The 17,028-nt window shown below is 32.5% G+C and overlaps 1 protein-coding gene and 1 non-coding gene across 2 annotated transcripts; both read left to right on the forward strand.

Moving 5' to 3' along the window:
* The first annotated feature begins 302 nt into the window (after positions 1–302).
* LOC128293670 (small nucleolar RNA R71) lies at positions 303–409 on the forward strand. The gene has a single exon (XR_008283848.1). It is a non-coding gene; the product is annotated as a small nucleolar RNA R71 (small nucleolar RNA).
* A 10,193-nt stretch (positions 410–10,602) lies between these two features.
* On the forward strand, positions 10,603–12,361 carry LOC108476991 (chlorophyll a-b binding protein CP26, chloroplastic). Its single transcript, XM_017779391.2, has 6 exons — positions 10,603–11,088; positions 11,211–11,295; positions 11,409–11,459; positions 11,550–11,670; positions 11,746–11,880; positions 11,967–12,361. The coding sequence occupies exons 1-6, from the start codon at positions 10,866–10,868 to the stop codon at positions 12,225–12,227; spliced, it is 876 nt and encodes a 291-aa protein (XP_017634880.1). The 5' UTR covers positions 10,603–10,865; the 3' UTR covers positions 12,228–12,361.
* The last annotated feature ends 4,667 nt before the right edge of the window (positions 12,362–17,028 follow it).

Genomic DNA, 17,028 nt, shown 5'->3' on the forward strand with positions numbered 1-17,028 from the left:
AATCGCACCTCATCACTGGATGTACCTAAGTAGAACCATATAAATCATAAATCTTTTTGTTTAAAAGTTCTAAATGGTTAGATAGCATAGTAACCGCGTCAAGGTTGAAAACATCGGCTGCTTTTGTCGGCTTTGTTCTCATGACTTGCCATAGATAGTTATTCAGTGACATCTCTTCAATAAATCCGTAAGTCACTTCAGGTGTTTTGTTATTGATAGTCCCACCAACAGTTGCATCGATAAGTTTCCTTGTTGAGGGGTTCACGCCGTTGTAAAACGTTTGAACCTGCAACCATAGTGGTAACCCATGGTGAGGGCACCTTCTCAATAAATCCTTGTATCTCTCCCATGCATCATAGAGTGTCTCTAGATCTATTTGCACAAAAGAAGAGATATTATTCCTCAACTTAGCCGTTTTAGCCGGCGGAAAATATTTAAGTAAAAATTTTTCTGTCATTTGTTCCCAAGTAGTGATTGACCTTCGTGGTAACGAGTTCAACCACTATTTAGCTTTGTTCCTCAACGAAAAGGGAAACAACCGAAGGCAAATGACATCATTAGAAATGCCATTGATCTTAAAAGTGTCACAAAACTCTAAGAAATTCGCCAAATGAGCGTTTGGGTCCTCGTCCTGCAAACCATCAAACTGAACAAACTGTTTAATCATTTGAATTGTGTTAGGTTTCAGTTTAAAATTATCTGCAGCAACAGCAGGCCTAACTATACTTGACTCAGTTTCTGTTAAAGTAGGTTTAGCATAATCACACATAGTGCGTGGAGCAGGATTCTGATTTACTAGATTAGCAGCTATCGCAGGAGGTAGCGGGTTTTCCTGATTTTCTGCCATATCCTAGGCTGTGGTGTGAATATCATACTCTTACCCTTCCTCTATGTATCTTAAGTTTCACCTTATTTCTCTTCAGTTTCTGCGAGCAATATGTTCAATCTCACTATCAAAAAGTAATGGTCCTGACGAGTTTCTTCTAGTTATAAAATATAAAAACCTGTCAGAAGAAAAAAGAAAATTTAGTAACAAAAATCAAAATCAAATTTAAATTGCAATAAAATAAATGGCTAAAGTAATAAAAATTAAGTGTTCCTAATATCTTAGTTCCCCGGCAACGGCGCCAAAAACTTGATCGTGTGATGTGATACGTGCAATAAGTTTTATAGTTTATGAATGTCCGTTCTTGAAAACTAACTATTATCATGACAAAGGCAAGCGCACCTTATCTAACAGTAGTATAGCTTATAGCAAGACCGAGATGTCGAACCCAAAGGAACTAAAAGTACTAATATTAACTTTCTTTTTATTATCTAGCTTAAAAATAAAAGGGGTTTGTTTTATCTAAACTAATTACTAAACTAAGAATGCACAGAAAGTAAATTGGGGAAATAACTTTCGGGAAAACTGAATGATTTGGACAATACCTAAGGGAAAATCCACTTAGACTTCACTTGTTATTGACTCTGAATCAGACGATTTATTCACTTGACTTGATCCGTAGAAATCCCTAAGTTATATTATTATCTCTCTCGAGACTAACAACATCTAACCCTAAGTTGATTAATTGAAATCTCTTTCTAATTAAAACCCCTAGTGTTGCATTAACTCGATTTATGGATTCCTTTATTAGGTTCACCCTAATCCGGCAAAATTATGTCACCATATCTCTAGGCGTGCAATCAACTTCGCTTAATTATGTTAGATCTACTCTTAGATAGGGACTTTTGCTCCTTTGAATAAGCACATCAATACTTGAGTCAATATCCTGGAATATTAAAGTAAGAATTAAGAACTCATAATTAAGAACAAGTCAAATATTTATCATATAATTCAGATAATAATAACAAGATCCATCTTAAGTTTTGTTCCCCTTAGGTATTTAGGGGGTTTAGTTCATATTTATGAAAGAAAACATCTCAAAAGAATAATGATAACAAAACATAAAGAAAACCCAAGAACTCTTGAAGGGAATTGAAGGGAGACCTTCAGTCTTGAAGGTGAATCTGGCTTCTGAGATGGATTAATCGGCTTTCTTTGAGTAATTATGTAACACCCCTAATCCGAATCCGTTGCCGAAACAGGGTTACAAGATGTTACCGAAGTTTATAGAATAATTATACATAATTTCAAAAATTTTCCTATGTTCATAACAAAACTGTCCACCTGAGTCATAATCATTAATTAATTTATATCTTGAGCTACAGAACTCCAAATTAAGAGCCGCTAATTTTCCCTGAAACTAGACTCACATATCTTCTTACCATAAAATTTTAGAATTTTTTGTCTAGCCAATAAGTACAGTTTATTCTTTAAATTCACCTTTGTTTTACTGTCCAACAGTCCTGACCCCTCTTCACAAAAAATTAATTATCTCTTAGTACAAGATTTGAATGATTTTATCGTTTATTTATTTTGAAAATAGACTCATCAAGGATTCTAAGAATATAAATTATAACTCATAATTATTTTTTTACAATTTTTAATAATTTTCTCAAATCAGAACGGGGGATTTCGAAATCATTGTGACTCTGTCTTACACAAATTCAAATATCTCCTAATATGAAATTCTTTTGCTTACAACGTTTTCTTTATATGAAACTAGACTCAATAGAATTTAATTTCATATTTAATTCAACCTCTAATTTAATTTCCACAATTTTGGTGGATTTTCAAAATCAGACTACAGCTATTATATAACACTATTTTAGTGCAAAATATTAATGACTAAGTTTATAACACCTTTATTTCCTTTCACTACAATATTTCCTATCACTCCCTTTTATTTTCGTTCACTATCATATTATGAACATAGTTCCTCATGTAAGAAAACTCTACTTTAACATCACAAATACCTATTACATAATATTATATATCCTTAATTAATATACCATATGGCACATCAATATGCATATTTTCCTTACCATATTTATACTATTTCATCCATGTGTGTATGAAAACCATTTATAACCTTATGAATTCATATGTTTATAAATATATATATATATATATATATATATCATTGCTAGCCATACCAATGGCTAACTTCCAAACATTGTGTAACATTTATTATTTCACTAATTTAGCTATGCATGTCGTTTTCAAAATAAGTAAATCATTATACCAAAATTGACAGGATGATAGTGTGATGAAGTCTCCGACCTGTTTTCCACTTCTTCCAAGCTTTCAAGCACTATAAGACAAGAAAAATAAAATCTAATAAGCATATTTATGCTTAGTAAGTTCATATAACATGAATCAAACTTACCAATCATATTTAATATTTAAATCATATAAAAGCATAATTTCCATTCATTTTAGTTATTTGCCTATTCATAAACATTTCAATCAAACACGTTAGTAACAAACATACCAATAGGCATAGATGAGCTCATCATGCTATTGTCTCATTCCATCTCATATTTCTCATATTTTGTTTTACTATCTCATCCGTTGAATCATTGGAATTATCGATGGATTTTCTAGTAGTACACACAAAGTGTACATTTTCATATTTCATTAATTCATATCCAGGATTTAGCCCTTAGGATGTTAAATCATCAAGCACTCTCTCGAGTTACATATGAAGTAACCGTAGCGAATCAGGATTACCATTTTAGGGAAAATCCTATTCACCTTGAGTTACCATAGTGAACCAGGAACAAATCCTATCCACTTTATATATTTCTAGTGAATCAAGAATAAATCCTATTCACTTTAATTTCTTTTAGTGAATCAGGAATAGATCCTATTCACTTTTAATTCTTGAGAAGGCTTTTGTCAGATTTTTCTATCCGAGCTCAATCCATTTCTGCAACACATGCAAAACCTCATATATTTCGGGAAATTTCCATTATCCATCAATCACCAATATTCAAACGGAATTTCACCCATTTATTAATTTCCAAACATGTATCATTTCTTTCATTTCACATCTATATAATTCATATATTAAATTTCATACATCATATACAATACAATACAACATTTAAATTAACATATTTACATACTCATTCAAGTTATATGAACTTACCTCGATAGCAACTTGTAATCGAAATTCTTTTAATCCGATATCTTTTCTTTTCCACGATCACTTTCCTTTTTCGATCTTTCCGGGTCTATATAAATAAATTTAACATCAATTCAACATATTTCATACTCATTTGAATTCAACTCATGTTCTAGACAAAATTACTATTTTGCCCCTAAACTTTTCATAAATTTTATTTTTATCCCTAGGCTCGGAAATTAATATCTATGCAAATTAATCCTTGTTCCAAGCCTATTTGATTTTTCCGTCTCACATTTACAGCACTTATATTTCATAAAATTCAGAATTTTTCTTTAAATTTCACAAGTTTACAAATTAGTCCCTTTTTACACAAAACTTTTAATTTATTCTTCAATTTAATCCTTTACCTAATTCTAACTTGAAATTCTATCAATTTAACCCCTAATTCATCAATTAATTCAATATAAACCATGTCCAAACATCTACTAACTTTCAAATTTTCAACATATATTAAGTAGTATTTTATTCTAGGATTCCAAAAACATCAAAATTATAAGAAAAGGAACTAAATTAGCTTACCAATTGAACTTGAAACCTTAAACCCTAATTTCTCCCTTTTCTTTCTTTCCCTTTTTCCTTTCCTTCTTTCTCCCCTGTTTTTTTCGTTTCTATTCTGTTCTTCCTTTTTTTTTTTCTTTCTTTTGTTTATTTATTTAGTTTATGTTTATTATCTTTTAGTTATATTATTATATTATAATATCTATAATAAATAAATACATATGTATTACAAATATACATATGTATTTATTACACATTTACATCATTATTACCACACAATTGTCATAATTTAATTTAATTATTTATTTTATTTAATTAATATAATATAATAATATAATAATTTTACTTAAATTATAAGTAAATATATAATAATTACTAATATATGTATATTATTTATACATATGGAAATTATTTTTACCACACACATGTCAATTTATGGTGTAATGTCTTATTTAGTCCCTTGAATTTTCTCTATTCTATAATTCAACTTTCACCCTATGTTCAATCTAGTCCTTCCGCTCAATTGCTCCTAATTTAACAAATTCACTTATCTAAAACCTAATTAACCACACAACTAACTTCGTAAATATTTTAATAAATATTTAAGAATCTGGTTTACTGGAACGGAGTCCCGAAAATGCATTTTTTTTCTTCAATTAACTACAAAGTCAATAAAATTTTCTTATCAAAATTTTCATGCAACATTTCTATCATAATATAGACCATGCCATAATTTTAAAATAAAATTTTCTTTTTAGCTCGGATTTGTGGTCACGAAACCACTGTTTCGATTTCACTGAAAATAGGCTGTTACAAATTTCTTGCCTCCTACTCCGTGTGTCTTTTTGGTACCTCTTGGGGTGTTTATACAGGCTTTAGAATGCTTCTAAACCCTCAAGAGTAGCCTTTTCTGAATAGGACTAGACTTGGGCTCGACAGGGACACGCCCGTGTGCGATTGCTTCAAACCGTGTTCAGGTCTGTTGAATGGACACGGGCGTGTGAACTACCCGTGTGAGGAAGTCCAGGCCGTGTTGATTTCCCATGTTAACCCATTTTCTCCTTTTTTGGCCCGTTTTTCGCTCTTTTTACTCTTCTATGCTCTCCTAAGTATAAAACATGAAATTAAAGGATTAGGAGTATCGAATTCACCAATTCTAAGGATAATTCATCCAAAATTATGCTAAGCATGGGATAAGAATATGTATAAATTACGGTTTATCAATTTGTTAAGTATAACTCCTATTTCAATCAAATTTGAGAAATAATCTTCTAGTTAAACTCTGTTTATTTATTTCAATCAAACATTGATTAGTTTAGATTATTTTATTATTATTTGACATATGAATTTAACTTATAAATAGGCTCCTTTACAACATTAGCAACATTTAAAGAATTTTGCGTTTACGTTTTGAGGGTTCTTTGTTTTCGAGTTTTTGGGGTTTAGTTTTTATCTCCATCTTTTGTACTTTTCTTTCTTTTGCCATTATAGTAAAATTATCTTTGCCCGTTGTTTTTTATCCTCTTTGGAGGGGGTTTTCCACGTTAAATTTATGTATTCAATTTCTCAATTTATTCCGCTATTTTTTTTACTTGTTGCTTAATCGGGTCGATCCTAATAATTATATTAAGAAAGATAAAGAATTTTTTTCATCATTCATTTTCTTTCACACGCCACTTCTTTTCTTTACAAATTAGTCATCCCTCACCGTTAATGCCCCTCTAAGCCAAGAATCACCAAATTGGCATGAGAATCCTTAGTGAAACCAAGATACCCACAACCTAGCTAGCTTAGTTTTTAAGATTGAACTGGTGTGCTCATGATAAAGGAGAGAGAAAATCAAATTTAAGTGGAACCCAAAGGATACAAGAGAGAGGTAAAGAAGTTGAATCAAATGGTGTAGACAAAGGTAAACAAGTAGCAAAAGATTGAAGAGAGGTAAGAAAAGGCATAAGAAGCTCAATCAAGTAAGTACTCCTAGAGTTCTCTCTTACCAAAATAAATTTAAGTGTGAATTATGTTAAAATAGTTAAATTAATTTTTATATGTTTAGTTCATACATTATTATGATAATATTTAATGTGATAGAGATTAATAGAAGTGATAACATGATTTGAAAAATTAATTGCAATGTGAAGATGTTATGTGTGAAAAATTTGTAGTAGAAATGACTAAATTGTAAAGTTTATAAAAATGACTATGTGAATTGAAATAAATATGTAAAAGGGTATAAGTGAAGTGTCTATATGAAAATGAATCAAGCACATAGTGTTGATGTATTGATTATTGAAATTAATATTAATAAAGACTAAACTGAAGAGTGTGTAAAAGTTTTATTTGACATTGAATATATGAATGAATTTAATACAAATATTATTATCATTGCTCATATAGACAAGATAAGAACTTGTTGGATATAGATGACATGCCATTAGAAATTTTTAAGCACGGTAATGAAAATGACACTTCAGTGCAATTTCGTAGTTTCGACATTGTAATGCTTTGATGAGACCTTGCACTCTGGTGCTCTATCGTGATTAAACACATCTGTGCTTATATTTTCAGTGATATTCTGCATATCGTGCTTGTTCTATCAGTCTACTATGAGCCTACATTCAAATAGTACGGAAATTGGCAAATGAAATAGTAAGCGGAATTTTACAAATAATTATGTGAAAGCTAAAGTTATAATGTATTTTTTAAAAATTGATTTATTATATTATGTTAATTTTATTTACATGTTAAATTAAATAAAGTTAAAGTAAGCTTGAATTCTCCAAGTATTTACCAAGCTAATGCTATATTGTAACTTAACGCATTATTTTTTAATGCGTAGGTAAATACTCAAGTCGAAGCTCTAAAGTGAAGATATAATCTCAACTCGTCACATCACATCTCAAAGCTTGGAAGAGGGTATGGTTTTGATCTTTTGGCAATAGATTATGGCACGTAAATAGATTAAAATAAAACATGTGTACAAGATTTCTAGTGAAATTTTTTGAAAAATCTTGATCATTTTGTTAACCTTACAAACTTAGTTAAATTTTAATTGAGTTATATATAGAATTATGTAATGTTTTGATCGAGATATATTTTTTATAACGTTTAGAAATGATATGGAATTATTGATGATAGTTTAAACTTGGTTTAAGATGTTTCAAACATGTTTTGGGTAATCTAGTTCTAGGTGTCATGACATTAGACATGTAATTAGAGTAATCTGCCCCTAGTGTTGCAACATTGGACATGTAATTAGAGTAATTTTCCCCTAGTGTTTTGCACACTAGAAGCCAATGTTGTGACATCAGAAGCCAATGTCACAACATTAGAGCATTCTGCCCTCAATTTTGTGTCACCCATTTCCAGTGTCACGACATTGATCTTGTTTACCTTGTTTTAACCCGAATATACCCCGAACACTCCCGATTGCAATCAAAATTTAAAGGTAGCTTAGAAATGCCTCAAGCTCCTTAATGTAAAACAAATTGTGTTAAAATGAAGTGTTTAATATGATGTTCAAGTTAAGTGGTCTTAGTGCCCAAATGTGACATTCGTTGCTCGAGTTATCAGTTCAACCCGGGTAAAATGTGTTACATTAAACATTCAACAAAACATGCAACATCAACATAATTACATTAAATATTATAAGGACTCCAAATTATTTCCCAATGACTTAGGTACATGCTATACATATTAAACATAGTAAAAACATTACAAAGATGGTTGAGCTAAATATTGATTGCTTGGATGCTAACGACTTACGATCAGTATAGAAACCTACAAAACCTGCGGACGAGAACGAACAAATCCGTATGCTAAGTATTGATTACTCAACGGTACTAACATAATTTGAAGTTAAACATAAAAGAAATTAAAATAACAAGATTATGATTATCACATTAAAACAAATCATTTTCTGAATGAATTGATAAAATCAGAACCGAAATTATTCTTGTTTATCATAATTAGAATGACATTTATTCACAAATTAGAATAATGTATCATTTTCAGAATCAGGATGGCATAATAAATATTTTCTTATAACCCTTATTAATTGGAAGCTGACACTAGTATGAGTGCACGAATTTATCCCGTAAGACTCCACAATAAGCACCACAGTGTTGATCAGGCATTAACGAACTAATCCCCCTACATTCCATAGAATGTAATGCACCGAAGTGCTAGAATGAATCACACCATAGTACCAGAACAAATTGCAACAAAGTGCTAGAATGAATTGCATCGAAGTGTCAAATGCTCCCACCAATACATATACAAATCTTATGTCATGCCAACTATACCTTAACTATATCTAACATCGTTTAATAGGGCGATCTTATACTTTTACAATATCAACTCATGCATTATCACATATTTCTCAATATGACAACAAGGTAGTTAATCCTTTTAATACCATAAGGAATTTCATGAATTTCATATACATATACATACCTGTCAACTTACATATTAAGTCAACATATAATCCGATATATTCAAACACAGTTTGTAATTTCATATCACAAGCAATTCATCAAGATTAGTTAGTTATTTAGATTAACGAAATAAAAGCATATTATGATAGTACAAATTGATATCGCTAATCCTCAACGATTTTCGTCTTCCATTTATTTTTCAACGGACTGGTTTCGTTTTTAGTTACGTTCGATAAATTAAATACGAATAAAATGTTAAAATCTCATGTTCAAATAATTAAAAATTTAAATCAAACATGTTTTATATTTATTCAATTTAGTGCTTATAAACTCAATTATTTGAAATGCTCATATTATATAATCTACCCAATTGAATCACAATCCGACTTTGTAATTATACTAGAGGGACCTCCAACTAATAAATTGTAATAATTTCATTCAAATTTCTCATTCTTAATCTCTCTCTTAATCTCTCTCTAAAGTTGATTTCTATCCGTTATATCTCAACAAAACTTTATTAATTGAAAAATCTACTAAGTGGGCTAGCTTAAACTAACACCCTTACGACCAAATCTAACAAAAATTGAAGTAAAAAGCTTACCTATCCCTTGTAGTAAGCAACGACAATGTAGGAAAAACTAAGTCAAAATTTTCTTTTCTTTGTTTCTTTGCTTGCCGTGCATGAAGAAGGAAGAAATAAATATCTCTCTCTTTCATGCTTTATTTTATTATAATTATTTAATAATTCTAATTAAAGGAAAATCAATGATCATTAACTCATTAGAAAAGTAATAGTGGAGATCTATGGCTATGGATGGTCTCATCCACTGTCTCAAATTTAATTATGGATTAATAAATTTTGAAGGCCATGCTAAAATTGCTACATCAACCCTTCCCATTTATCCTATCCTGTGATAATTTCTTAATTTAACCTCTGTACTATTTATAACAATCGATCTAATTAAACTATTCATTGATTCTACTTTCCAATTTTGCACTCATCTCACTAATTTATTGGTTTAAAATCTTGAACATTTCGGTTAAGAAAATTCAATCTTGAATTGAATTATTATACATCGAAAAAAAATCGAACAGTTACAAATCAAATTAAAATATAAGTACTGAATTCACAACTTAAATTGTATAATAGCAGAATTGGACTCGGGTTATCTGAAATGAACAAAATTTGAAACCACTTAAATGCCAACTCCTCTTTCTGCCTCTTGATTCCATGCCATATTACTGGTCTAATCGTCCAAAACTTCAATAAAATTTGCTTCTTTTTCTTTCTCCAATTAGAAGTAACCCTAATAAAATAAAGATTTTATATTGAAAGAGTAATAAATATATTATTGGATTATTATAATATAATATCAATATTAGAATTAAATTTTGGTTGGAAGAGGTGGCTTAAGGTTAAACCCGCAGGACATCTATCTGCATTCTGCACTATTCACCTCACATGAATGGGCTTTGAGTGAATAACATCCACATAAAAGAGATGTGAGACTCAGATCAAATGCAAATATGCGACATAACATTTGAGATAGGACATGTTAAGACGTTATCCAAAACCCAAGCATGCAATCTACAAAGAGCAGCAGCATTTCATTCCACATCAGCACCATGATCTGCCACCTCAGCAACGCCCTCCTATCAAATTCCAGCATCAGATTTCACGTCTTCCACTGCCCACCAATCAAAACACGCGAACCACAATCCTGAGTGGCCTCTCCACATCCACCAGCTCCTGCTTATAGTATCTATCCTCCCCATTCCCCCTTTCCCCACTACTATTAGATCATCACTCACCATTGTTCCAAGTTTGTTGTAAACCAAGTTAGAACCAGCAGCCAACATGGCCTCATTAGCAGCCTCCACCGCTGCCGCCTCCCTTGGCGTCTCTGAAATGCTTGGTAACCCTCTGAATTTCAGTGGTGGAGCTAGGTCATCGGCTCCAACACCATCCAACTCATCCACTTTCAAGACCGTTGCTCTTTTCTCCAAGAAGAAGGCCGCTCCTCCAAAGCCCAAGGCTGCTGCTGTCGCCCCGGCCGATGAAGAGCTGGCTAAGTGGTACGGTAAGTGCAGTGGACCTACCAATTCAGTTCAAGTTCATCAACATTCTTTTCATTTTGCCTACATAAATAACCAAATTCTAAAAGAGTAAACGCATGCATTATAATAATCTATGCGTAATCAGGTCCGGACAGAAGGATTTTCTTGCCTGAAGGTCTGTTAGACAGATCGGAGATCCCAGAGTACTTGAACGGAGAAGTTCCCGGAGAGTAAGTACAAATTATAATTCACATGACATGAAGACGACTGCAATGTTATTTATTTGCTAAAGATAATTAACTTCTTGTTGCTTTGCTTTTTTATGTTCATGTGTTCCATTTAGCTATGGATACGATCCGTTTGGTCTGAGCAAGAAGCCAGAAGACTTTGCAAAGTATGTTCTGTTTTATTGTGTTAATTAACATCTGATTCATTAGTGTACAACAACAATAATAATAACAATTAGTTGATGATTGGAATGCAGATATCAAGCATATGAGTTGATACACGCAAGGTGGGCAATGCTTGGTGCTGCAGGGTTCATCATCCCTGAAGCCTTTAACAAATTTGGTGCCAACTGTGGCCCTGAAGCCGTTTGGTTCAAGGTTAAATTTTACTCACTTTTAATTAAATATTCACCGATGTATAAAATGATTAATTTGATATGGTGATACGTGCAGACCGGAGCTCTTCTCTTGGACGGTAACACCTTGAACTACTTCGGGAAGAACATCCCCATCAACCTTGTGGTGGCTGTCGTTGCCGAAGTCGTCCTTGTTGGTGGTGCTGAATATTACAGAATCATCAATGGCTTGGTATGCCATGCATTTTATAAATTATAATAAAATACTACCAAAACCAGACATTGTATATTCTGATCCCTTCATTGGTATGTAAATAGGATTTGGAGGACAAGCTTCACCCTGGGGGACCATTTGACCCACTTGGGTTAGCCAAGGATCCAGACCAGGCTGCTTTGCTGAAGGTGAAAGAGATAAAAAACGGTAGACTCGCGATGTTCGCCATGCTCGGTTTCTTCTTACAAGCTTATGTGACCGGAGAAGGTCCGGTGGAGAACCTTTCGAAGCACCTGAGCGATCCGTTTGGCAACAACTTGCTCACGGTCATTGCTGGAACTGCTGAAAGAGCTCCCACCCTCTGATTTTAATATCTTTGTCTTCTGATTTTCGCTGCTACTTGTTATTGCGTTTATGCATTTTGTTGTACATCAAATCAAACTTATCGGATAATTCCCGAGAACTTTAATCTTGAAGGTCTCACCCTCGAATTTACTAATCTTTCTTGCAAATATTACGACGTATCGACCTAAAACACTTATATAACCTCTCAATGGCATTGCTTAAATCTATTGAGGTGATTTTTGCCTAATGAGCTTCAAGAAGAGAGAATTACTAGGACATCTAAACATTTCGAACAAATGTTGTTGAGATCGATCCTTCATTTAATCTTTGTTGGATGATGTTGAACTGAATTTCTAGATTTTGATTTGTATTTAAATTTTACCATGAAATCTTGATAGGTTAATTAGCTTGTAGCTTTGGATTTATCTTTTCTCTCCTTTATGAAAAAAGATTGAGACATCAACACATGTTACTTCTATTCATATCATGCCATGTAATTATATATATTTAAAACAAATAACCATTTATACATATTAGATGTGATTATTAGATGATAAAAATTAATTAAGCAAATAACTAATGATTGAATCAATAAATAGTTGAATTCCTTCTCTAAAAATGTAAATACATAGCATGATGTAAATAGAGATAACATATATTGACATGATGTTTTTGCTTTATATAATTTTTTCTCACTTGGTTATTGTATGCCTAAAGTTATCTGATTAATTCCCCATCGGGAGCTAGACAACCTAAGTTAGGTTTATTAAGATAGAAAAAGTAATGGCAATTGGATCAAAAGATAAACTAATTATAGAGGTAATTAGTGAGAGTTAAGCTTAATTAACTAATTAAGGAGCAAGAGTTGAGAGAGGGGATTAGTGGTTAATAGCACGAGATTAAAATGTTATGATACTTTAAATCCAAGGATACTTCAATTTGCATTGAGATGTACATTGCCTATTGTGATATGGGTATACGATTTTTGGATAGTCCCTTTTAGATTTATGTATTTTATTTTTAAAATTCCAATCCTCATTTGTTATTAAATTTATTAAATTAAATTATACTATTTTCAAAATTTTATATGGCCAACATATTATTATATGTATATTGTCATGTCGGCTTACTATTTCTAAATAATACTTTAAAAATCGCATTATTTTAGTTAATGAATTTAACTATTACTTGATTGAAATTTAAAAATTCTAAAAGTAAAAAAATTATAAATAATCAAACTAAAGAACATGGACTAAATCCACCACTTACATGTGACCAATGGTAGAATTTGACCTACCATATCATATTTGACTGTTACTATTTAAGACATGACTAAAATTTTAAAATTCGAAAAGTATAATGATTAAAATCGAAAAATTAAACTATATAAATTAAATCTACAATTTACACAATAACATGACGAATTTCAAAATTTGAAAAGAGGATAAAAAAATTCAATTGCCTTATGGGCTTGAAAGGTGTTGGCCTAAAAAAAATTTTCTTTTTTAAAGATTTACAATGGCATAAAAGATTTTTATAATCAAGCCAATTTGACTTTTCATATGTAAAAGGAGTTTAGTGGTCCAAAAAGAAAAACAAATGAAGTATTACGGGCTTGACCAATTTGCATCCTTCAATGCTAATCTGACTTTTCACATGTAAAAGGAGTTTAGTGGTCCAAAAAGAAAAACAAATGAAGCATTGTGGGCTTGACCAATTTGTATCCTTCAATGCTTCCTCCACACCTTTAGGCTCAAACTGAAATGTATAATAGGCAAATCTCACCATATCTTAATAATTCTGTTTTGATTTTTCTTTAGTTAGAATTCCATCATGAATGTCACCAATAATATCACTGGTAAAGTGATTTTTCCTAACTCTAGATGAAGGTTGAGGTAGCTCATTATCAACACTATGATCTTTTGTTAAAGTGTCAACATCAACTTGTTTTTCTCCCTCTTTTGAAGTGTCAAAGGGAGTGGGCATTGAGGTTGCCCTTAAGGGTTTCACTACATCATCTTTAATTTTGTTATCTTTAATTGGTCATTTATAATTAACAAACGCGTTAAAGGAATCCATTATCATTTGAGTTAGTTTGTTGTAGACTCTAAAGGCTCTGTTGTTAGTGGTATACCTTAAGAATATTCCTTCATCCAATTTGGAATCAAATTTTCATCGGTACTCACGATCCTTTAAAATATAACAAGTACTTCTAAACATATGAAAGTATTTGGCACTTGGTTTTCTACCCTTCCATAACTTATATGGTGTCATTCAAGTCTTAGGCCTTATGATAACCCTGTTGATCACATATGTAGTAAGTATTTATTGCGTTGACGCAAAATTTATGAGCAATATCCTTGCTATTTAACATCACCCTTGCCATTTCTTGTATTATTTTATTCTTCCATTCCACAAACTCCATTCTGTTGTGGTGTCTTGGGGGTTGATAATTCATGCTTATTCTTTCCTCATCACAATAGTAATAAAATTCTTCATTCTCAAGCTTTTTGCCATGGTCACTTCTTACTCTTATGATCATGCCAATTACTCAACCTTGCTCATTCATCAAGTTATTATATAGTTCCATGAATTCCTTAAATGTGTTAGAATTAAGTGACCCAAATTCTTATTTAAATAAAATACGATGGAAAATAAAATAAAAGTAAAATCCATATAGAACTAGACTTCTTTTATTTTACTTTAGAATAAGGTTTTTAAACCTTATTAAACTCCATCTATTTTATATTGATTAGGATAAGGTGTTTCAATCCTACTAGAATATGGCTTTGCAAGCCTATAAATAGACATAGTCTATTCCTCTTGTATTTGAGAGTAAAAATTTTTCGACGTAGTGAATTTTCTTCTCCTCCGCCTGTGGTTTTTTTCCGAAAGGGTTTCACGTAAAATTTTGTGTTCTTTATTTTTATTTATTTTATTCTATTTTATTTTTCACAAATTGGTATCGAGCTTCGGGTTATTCATCTCGATCACGGTAATGGCGTCTTTGAAGTATGAAATTTATTTGTTGGATCGCAACACCGATTTGCGTTGTGGCAAATTAAGATGCAAGCGTTCTTGCAGATGGATCTAGAGGATGCCTGCTAGGATAGATAAGATGCCTTCGACATTAACAGATGAAGAGAAGAAGCGTAAGGATCGAAAGGCATTAACACAATTACATCTCGCATTTGTCCAACGAAATTTTGCAGGATGTGATGAAAGAGAAAGCTGTCATTGCATTATGGAAGAGGCTAGAACAAATATGTATGTCGAAAACTCTAACAAGCAAGTTGCATATGAAGCGGCGTCTTTATGCTCATCGTTTGGAGGAAGGTGCGTCGTACACGAACACTTAAATGTGTTTAAAGAAATTCTCTCAAACTTGGAGGCCATGGAGGTTCAAGATGATAAGGAAGATCTAGGGTTGATTCTACTTTGTTCGTTGCCCGCCTTATTCAACCTTTAGAGACACGCTTTTATATAGCCACGAGTCTCTCACGGTTGATGAGGTTTATGATTCTTTAACCTCGTATGATAAGATGAAGCATCTTGTGGTTAAACCCAACTCTCGGGAGAGGGTCTCATTGTTCGTGGGAGACAAGACCGGAATGTTGATGATGATCGTGGTAGAACACAGAACGGAATCCTCGTGGTAAATCTAAGGGTAGATCGAAATCTTCAAACAGAGGTAAAACTTGCAACTTCGCAAGAAGAAAGGGCACATTAAATCGAGTGCTATAAGCTACAAAATAAGATTAAAAGGGAGGCTGCGAATCAAAAGGAAAACAACGGAAAATTCGGTGAAGGCGATGTTGTAGAAGACTACAGCGATGGTGAACTTCTAGTTGCTTCATCAATGATTCTAAAGTAAGCGAGAGTGGATACTTGATTCAGTGCACCTTCCACATGAGTCCCAATCGGGATTGGTTTACAACTTATGAAACGAAGATCTCGAAGGTGTTGTTTTGATGGGAAATAATGCTTCATGTAAAATCGCGGTGTTGGAACAATTAAAGTTAAGATGTTTGATGGAGTTGTCGAACACTTAGTGACGTGCGGCATGTTCGAATTGAAAAGAAATTTAATTTCGTTGAGTACTCTTGATTCAAAAGTGCAGATACACAAATTGAAAGTGGGGTTTTAAAGATTTCAAAGGGTCCTTGTTGTGATGAAAGGGCAAAGAAAGATTGCCAAGTTATATGTTTCTGTGGTTCTATCATTATTGGTGATGCAACTATCGCTTTCTTCCTTGTCGATGATGATATTACTAAACTTTGGCATATGCGCCTAGGGCATATGAGTGAGAATGGCATGGCGAATTAAGCAAAGAGGACTTCTTAATGGGCAAGAAATTTGCAAACCGAATTTCTGTGAGCACTGTGTTTTGGGAAGCAAAAGAGAGTTCGATTCACTAGAGGAATCCATAACACGAAGGAAACGTTGGAGTATATCCATTCGATCGTGGGGCCGTCCGAGTGCCTTCGAGAGGTGGAGCTAATTATATGCTAACCTTTATTGATGATTTTTCCGAAAAGTTTGGGCGTTCTTCCCAAGCGAAAAGCGATGTGTTTTCCACATTTAAGTCTTGGAAAATTATGATTGAAAAACAGACGGAAAGCAGATAAAATACCTCCGCATGCACAATGGCTTAGAGTTCGCTCGATGAGTTTAATAGATTGTGCAAGTCGGAAGGATCATGAGACACTTGACGATTCGTCATACTCCACAAAAAAGCGGCGTTGCGAGCGAATGAACGAACGATCATGGAGAAGGTTCGATGTATGTTGTCAAATGCCAACTTACCAAGTCATTTTGGGC

This window comes from Gossypium arboreum, chromosome 5 (genome assembly GCF_025698485.1).
Source record: "Gossypium arboreum isolate Shixiya-1 chromosome 5, ASM2569848v2, whole genome shotgun sequence".
Lineage (NCBI taxonomy): Eukaryota > Viridiplantae > Streptophyta > Magnoliopsida > Malvales > Malvaceae > Gossypium > Gossypium arboreum.

Excerpts from the sequence above, each read along its gene's own strand:
- LOC108476991 (XM_017779391.2), top strand. The coding sequence starts at position 10,866 with ATGGCCTCATTAGCAGCCTCCACCGCTGCCGCCTCCCTTGGCGTCTCT. Across the intron at positions 11,296-11,408 it reads AACGGAGAAGTTCCCGGAGA|CTATGGATACGATCCGTTTG; the intron begins GTAAGTACAAAT and ends TGTTCCATTTAG. Across the intron at positions 11,671-11,745 it reads CTGAAGCCGTTTGGTTCAAG|ACCGGAGCTCTTCTCTTGGA; the intron begins GTTAAATTTTAC and ends TGATACGTGCAG.